The following is a 7,950-nucleotide window of genomic DNA, read 5'->3' as shown; positions in this document are numbered from 1 at the left end:
ATATCTCCCAATATATGTGATGGAAACTTTAAAGCAAGCAACCAAAGAAAATAAAACAGAATCTGTCAAAAACAGAATAGTACGTAAATATATGATTAATTATCATACTTCTACAAATCCAAAAATTCTAAAAAATTAGGAAGTCACAAAAAAAATTGTAATTCAGTATTTTGTAAACATTTCATGATTTTATCACGTTCCAGTAAAAAAATCAAAATTTAAATACTTGGCGCAAAAGTTACTATTTTTGCACAGAACCTAATACACAAGCATTTGCAACATCCTAAAGGTCTAACTTGGCTCAAAAATAAAGTAAAAGATACATACACCATTACTACAGTAGTAATAATCATGTTGACACACTCAATAAAAATAAGAGCAAAGGATATATATTGGATTACCTTCCAACAAGCGCTATTGTTTAATGTCCTCTAGCTAGGCATAATGCAATCTATCAAGTTTTGTCATCTTTTATGGATAAATCATATGTAGCTCTCATGATAGTTTCGTAAGGAGATTTAATCATATTTCTATGAAAATGTTACATACCATTCTTTAAGGGAAATTGGAATCGTATGTATATTACCTTCCTTCGTGTCGATATTTGCACCACTTGGCGCGCGCTCGGTGTGCCATTGGGAATAATTAGCGGTCTGATGGCTTCTTCAAGCGTTATCCTCATGAAGGTACCACCTTTAGCAGAATCTAGAAGGTTTCTGAAAAAAAGTGGTTGGGGGAGGGGCTTTGCGGGCGTCCGGATCGTTGCCACGCCCGCGTCTGACCGCCCTGGCCCACCCAAACCCCCTCACTCGCTCGCGCACACTTCCCGCCTAAAACGGTGAGCGGCTCTTCAGAGCTTCTATGTCGCATTCATGCCTGCCCAGAGGCGGGCGCGACTTCTCACTGACACTGGCATTGAAGCGGCGTGCCGGCTGAGAGAGCGCCGCTTCCCAGTGCACGTGACTGCTTCACGTTCAAACGACACCACGGCCGGCCGACCGTCTTCCGCCCACATTAATGACATGCAGTTGCCGAGGAACATACTCCGGTGCCATCTGTTCATCCGTCTGCCGCCCACTATTGCCATTCGCCCACTATATAAACTTCAACCCCGGCCAGCCATAGTCATCCTCCTCTGGTCCCTTTCTCCTCCCCGCACCACCCCCACCATGGCGTCCTCATGCTCCAAAGCTCTCTGGGACGGACTGTCGCCGAAGCAGAAGAAGGAGATGGCTGCCATTGCTGCAGGCTGGCCACCGGAGTCCGACGATGTCACCATGGAGGACAAGCCTACGCCACCCTCCTCGCCGGTGGCACCCTCGCCGGTGCATTGCAGCACGACAAATCGGTGAGGTCCGTGCCCATTACATGGACATGGTGCGGGAGGAGCAGTTCCGGGCGGCGCAAGCCAACGCGGCCTACAACCTCTAGCTCCTCGAGGAGCACCAGCAGGCGGAGGAGCAGCTAGCCGCCGGCAGGGCGATCACGCCGGACATAGACATGGCGAAGCAGGCGACACTGCTCGACTCATACCGCTCCACCCGTGAGATCTGCAGCGACCATTGGCGCTACCACCAATATCAGGCGAAACTCAAGGCCACCTACAAGGAGTTCGACGAGGCATCGAACAAGGTGTGGGGCAAGAGCGGCGAGGAGGAGGATATCACTGGCTCCATCCCGCCTCCACAACCATCAAGCCGACACGTCCGGGGATGCCGCTGGCAGCGAGGAAGAGTAGTGCATGGTAGGTTGCCGTCGCTCGGGTCCCAGGAAGGCCACCGCTCTTCCCCTCCCATTAAAGCCAAGCTTAGTGGGCTGAACATCGACGGGCGATTAGCCGCTTGGTGGCGACATGGAGGCTGACATCTTCACTTCCCGGGGCTCATGGCCGAACATAGAGGGCGGGCACCGACGATCATTTAGATTAGGTTTAGAGTAGGTTTTAATCCGGTTTAAATAAAAATGTAACAAATTTTGTCTGATTTATATAAAAATGTTCGAAATATAATGAATTTTGTTTAGTTTATATGAAATCCGCCATGCTTGCACAAATTTCATCTGATTAGTTCAAATAGTTGTCAAAATATATGCAGGCAGTGTTGGATGGCCGTTCAGCCCCATGTATGCGGACTGGCCCCTGTATGCTGATGGATGTGGAGCAAATTTGCAGCTCAGCTTTGGAGATGCCCTGAGGACATTTCCCTCGCAGGGCATCAACTTAGAGACAGGAGTATTATTATCCCATTTTAGGGCTAGCTTTGATTCAAGCAGTAATTTTACCAATAACTTTGAATTTTAATGCCAATATGATGCTCAAAAAACAATCCGTTTACATGATTGGACTAGGATTTTAGTTTTGAATAATCCTCTGGAAATGATCATCTCTGCATCATTAAAATCCATATAGTAGGACAATTTTTCTTTTGCTCACCTTGATAACATGAAATTATGACTTCGCGTGCTCATGGACAACTTGAAGAACATGAATAAACACACTAGTCGAACTCCTATTTCCATTCTACTTAATATATGACACATATTCTGACAACACCTCCTTGCGTTCAAAACTAACATACTCTACCTGCCAAAACTTTAAGCCCCAATGCTATTTGGTCAAATGAGCAACGGCACTGTACCCTTTAAGATCAACATAATGCTACAGAAAAGGTTAGACTAGTTTGATCACCTCATGCTTTTGTTAACATCTCTATATCTCATATGTGATCCCAACTTTGAGCAGCTGATCTTTAGGAATGGACAACACTTTGTGACCCTCTGCCAAGTTCCTCCTCAAGAATGAATACACATAGTCTACCACGACCACCTTCAAGGTGGGTGATTCAGGTCCTGCTATCACATTGGCTGACCCCATCAGATAAACCACCCCTCGCTTCATCTCTGCGTCAATCAGCTGCTTCTCCTCCTCAATCTTCTGAAGAGAATAGGAACTAATCCTCCCTACATGGTTGCTCATTGGCGGCTCTATCACCTCCTCGCTGTGTACAGATCGTGCGGACTTCCTAGGCTTCGTCTGACCTTCCGAAACCCCGCTTGGAGAGTCAGTATCCTCTTTTTCCGGTTTCTCCACTGCAAATGCATTCTCATCTTCGATGAACATCTTCAACCTCTCCGCTAGGAACCTGGCGAACTGTCCTGAATCCTCTACCCCATCACTGTAACCATACCGTGCGACACACCGGAACATCCGATGCTCCCTTGGACCAACCTGCCGGAAGACGAACCGCTCCGCAGGTGCCACATGAGGGATGGGTAGGTGCTTGATCGACATGAACAAAAAGATAGAGTGCACAGATGGAATTTTCTCCACCAACCGCAGGAACACCGGGGGAATACCTTGCACCAGCTCCGAGTACAAGATGCCCACCCCAGGGATCCGCTGCACATTATGCTTCTCAAGCAGTGCCGTCACCTCATCAATGGGGACGATGTGGTCAAGCTCGTACCAGTACTTCATGACATGCACATAGTGCCATGTTACCATTAGGGCCATCAGGACAAGCGCGAAGCAGAATGGCAGGTACCCGCCCTGGATGAACTTTGACAGTATTGAAGACAGGTAGATCCACTCTATGGAACTAAACACAACGTAAAACAACAAGATGAAGATGATGTTTTTCTTCCACACGAGCAACATCACGATAGTCATCAAATGGGTGGTGATTGAGAAGACGGTCACGACACAGATCCCTGTGCATCAACATAATCAAATCAGTAAACGTGCCTAATGTTCTACTAAAAGCCTCGTAAACTTACCATAAGCATTCCCGATTTCGGTGGTAGTTCTGAAGGTGATCGTGATTATAACACTAGCCAGTCCCATCAGAAAATTCACTTCAGGAATGTACTCCTGCCCCTGGTGATGCTTGGAGGTATGGATAACCCGAACCCTGGGGAAGCAACCAAGAGATAGGGCCTTGGACAGGATAGCGAATGCGCCAGAGAGCATAGCTTGGCTTGCAATTATAGCCGAAAGAATGGCAACGGTGAAGGTTGGCCAGAACATTGGTGCTGCATTGTTGTTACAGAGAGGCAATCGTTTCTTTTGAGAATCACAAACTAACTCCCTTATAAGGAGCAAAAACTGTAGTTTAAGTTGTTTATACCTGGGAGAGATCTGTAGAAGGTGTCTGCAACATTCTCTGGGAATCTCCTCAGATATGCTGCTTGCCCCATGTAACATAGTGCCACCGAAGGGAACAAGACACCATTAAAGCTTATCTAGGTAAGTACAGAAACCGTTGTAAGATATCTATGTTCTGAGACCTGTGCGATGAAAATTGCTAGTACCGTTGAAAACAGATCTAGAGTAAAAAACACGTTGAAGCAAGAAGCAATGCGGCAATTACCTGAATGGCCGTGATATTGAAATGCCCTAGGTCCGCATACATACCCTCTGTACCTGTACCATAAGGCAGTGCATTCAGATTGCAGGCTACAGGTTCTCTTTTAAAATGCATTTTTCATCAAAAGGTTTACCTGTAACACACAAGATAGCACCTCCTAGTGAAATCCATGCTTCCTTCCCATTTCTTCCGAAGTAATATAGTATGTGCATAGGATTGAAGGCTCGGAGAATAGTGATCTCATACACTATGATGTTATATATTCCAATGCCAGCAATAAGAACGAACCACACCGAGATGATCGGAGCAAAGGAGTACCCGACCTTATCTGTCCCAAAACGCTGGACTGAAAAGAGCATGAACAGAATAGGCACCGAGATCCAGACTATCTGTGCTGTACAAGAAATGCAACATACACTTTAGATGTGATTAAATCTGGGTACTGACTAATTAGTGATGATAGAAACTATTTTTTCACACACTTTCAGTTAAACTTGGCACTTTCTCTTTGATCCCGCTCACTGCAGAGAGCACTGCAGAAGCACGTGAAAAGGAATGCATTAGTATTCCGAAAAGCAATCACAATATGACCTACGGATGACTCTGTTACTTTTGCTACCAGAAATCGCTGGTGTCAAGGTCCCATCACCCATCACCATGGATGTGCCAAGGATTGTGATGGTGAAGAGGCCAATCTTGGCTGCCTTGCTGGACTCAAGCTTCTCCTTCAACCATTGTGCCCTCTTCAGCGATAAGCTTGGTGATTCTATGCTGTAATTCGACACCATTGAATCCTCTGCCTGCTGGTTTGGGATCAGCCTTATCTTTGAATACCGCGATATAAGTGAGTAGAGCGCAAATGTGCCACCTGTAATAGCAATGTGCAGAGAAGACATAGTAAGTACTCCAGCTTGACATGTCAATATTCCAAAAATATCAGCTTACCATCTCCGTTGTCATCTGCATAGAGCACGATGAAGACATACTTGATCATCGGTAAAAGGATGAGGGTGTATAGGATGAGCGAGAGGACACCCAAGATATCATCCTTGTCTTTGACGCCGTTAGGGAAGGTGCTCGAGTAACAATAGAGCGGCGATGTCCCAACATCCCCATAAATGATGCCGATGCTCTGAAATGCAAGATGCAGTACTTGTGTCCAGTTTCCCTGTGTCAGCCAAAAGGCACATTACTGTCAAACTATAACCTGGAGGAACATGGTTGCTGCATCATAACCAAGTTGTGTGTGAAGCAGACCTCGGAGCCATGGCCTTTGATATTAGAGACCTTCTCTGCATCACCAATAAGTGAGTCTTGGCGCTCAAGCCGTTTGGTCGTCTCGTTGCACAGTGGTTTCTCAACTTCTAGTGACATCTGTGCTCGATTGCTATTTTTGAGCACCTCCTAAGCTTTTGGAGGTATTTCTCCTATAGAAGGCAGACAATGCACACATATAAACAGCAATATATTTCCAACAAAACAGCATGAGCACACAGTAAACAGAACTACAAAGCACTATAACAATTAACACGTTACAGGGAAAAAATGTACAAACTGAGCAAGTAAAAAGTATTAGACAGAGAACATGTACTCCCTCCGTCCCAAATTCTTGTCTTAGATTTGTCTACATACGGATGTATCTATTCACGTTTTAGTGTTAGATACATCCGTATCTAGATAAATCTAAGACAAGAATTTTGGGACGGAGGTAGGATATGACGTTTTGGTAGTTCAAATCGTTCAATTTGAAGTAATGGAGGGAGTAGTAAACACTAGACGGTACTTCCTCCATTCCATAATGTAGTGCATATAGATTTTTTGAGAAGTCAAACTTCGACCAAGTTTATAGAGAAAAAAATCTACATCTAGTAGAATACCAAATAAATATCATTAGATATATCATGAGGCATATTTTCGTCTTTTTTTATGTTTGGTATTGTAGATATACATATTTTTCTATATAAACTTGGTCAAGGTTTAACTTTTGAAAAAAATCTACATGTACTACATTATGGAACGAAGGGAAAAGTAAACATTCACAAATAAAACACCGGCAGGCAGCCGCACCATCTCATAAATAAAGGTACCATCTAGAGATTACAAGCGCACAGTTAAAATTCTACAAAAAATCGGATACTACCATTTTGGAGGGGCCTGATAATCAAGCTAGAAAACTGGATAGTCTTATTCTGCCAGATATTAGCAATACTATATCCCATGCCATATCCCATACACCGGATTTGGAATAGGGGCCGATAGTGTGCACGTGTAAAAAGCCTCTGAACATATCCTATACCACTGGATTCAGAAATGATATTTGGTCCTAGCCATTTTCACCCCTAAATATCACTATTGGTTGTAAGCGCTAAACACCAGCACAAGGTGGTATAACGGCATTTTAATATGAGGAGTAATCCCATGCTACAAGGAATGGGTTGATCCAACCACTACCGAAGCATAGACAGATGGATTGCTCGGGTTTCGTCAACAGATTAAGGTTTTTGGGTGAACTGTTAAGTGCATGGAGCTCAAATACAGGGTTTGAGATTATGATTGCACAAACTCGCAATTTCAAGGACAAAAACAATCGTGACAGTTAACAGTCCAGTGGTGAGGCCAAGATGGAAATGATCATTAAGCGTCCGGGTCTAGATTCAAGGATAGACGAAAGTATAAGTGGACATGTAAATGAAATGTAAGTGGATTTACTTTTCGCCATACGCCGCAAAAGTTCAACTATTGTGGATAATAACAACGGCACAGGAAAATGTAAGTGGATTTACCGGTTGAGTTGGGTAAATTAGTTGGTTCATTTCATGGCTCATGGATGATGGATCTTAGCATCCTTAAGACACTCATCCTGTATAGACCAGCGATGCTTGAAGATAGCCTGCATCCAGTGGATTGGAATGGATCGCTCTTTACCAGTCCGCTGGCCCACTCTTTGCCAATACTGCTTTGCTCGCTGCCTCACCTGCTGTACCTAGAAAAAGAACAAAAAATAATTTGGTTTGCCGCATCTGCTATGGTACGGATATAAAAAACCTCCCCTCAAAATTGCACTACTATCCCCAAATCTTGCGCGCGCCATAGATAATACCGATAATGATTCCAAAAAAGAAAAGAAGCATACCTGGCGAAGCAAATGTCGGGGAAGAAGAACAAGGGAAGACAGGGAGGAGACCGGAGGGCGGAGAGGAGAAGAGGGGACACCCGCGGCCGCGGCCGCGGCGCCCCGTACTTGTAGCGCAGCGAACGTCCCTGTGGTGAGGAGGAGATCAAGCGGATTCGAAGGTCGGCCGCATCGCGTGCCGTGGACCGAGCCGTTGCGCTCGCGAGCAGGAACGACGGGTAGGGACGCGTGTCCCTTTTGGAAGCATTTTTTATTTAGAAAAAGCCATCATGGCTACAAAAATGCCAGGCCTTTATTTGAAACTTCAAATTTCAATTTTTTTAGTTTCAAAAAGTTTTGAAAATTTTCAGGTCGAAATACACTAAAATGTGAGCTAAAAAAAGACAGATTTGGGGCTTTTTAGCATATGTGTTGTTTCATCCTCAAAGTCCATGATTTCTTTTGCAGCTTGTA

At 44.7% G+C, this 7,950-nt stretch overlaps 1 protein-coding gene across 1 annotated transcript; it reads right to left on the bottom strand.

The window, feature by feature from the left end:
* Positions 1-2,483: 2,483 nt before the first annotated feature.
* Positions 2,484-7,729, bottom strand: LOC125537962 (potassium transporter 19). Its single transcript, XM_048701279.2, has 11 exons — positions 7,498-7,729; positions 7,148-7,347; positions 5,622-5,791; positions 5,310-5,532; positions 4,984-5,232; positions 4,847-4,897; positions 4,498-4,758; positions 4,368-4,420; positions 4,125-4,239; positions 3,775-4,029; positions 2,484-3,708 (listed from the first exon to the last, which is right to left on the bottom strand). Exons 3-11 carry the CDS (start codon positions 5,736-5,738, stop codon positions 2,708-2,710), a joined length of 2,325 nt encoding a protein of 774 aa, XP_048557236.2. The 5' UTR covers positions 5,739-5,791; positions 7,148-7,347; positions 7,498-7,729; the 3' UTR covers positions 2,484-2,707.
* Between the last annotated feature and the right edge of the window lie 221 nt (positions 7,730-7,950).

Source organism: Triticum urartu, chromosome 2A (genome assembly GCF_056163025.1).
Source record: "Triticum urartu cultivar PI428250 chromosome 2A, HENAU_Tu73, whole genome shotgun sequence".
NCBI lineage: Eukaryota > Viridiplantae > Streptophyta > Magnoliopsida > Poales > Poaceae > Triticum > Triticum urartu.
This window is presented reverse-complemented; position numbering and strand designations above follow the sequence as displayed.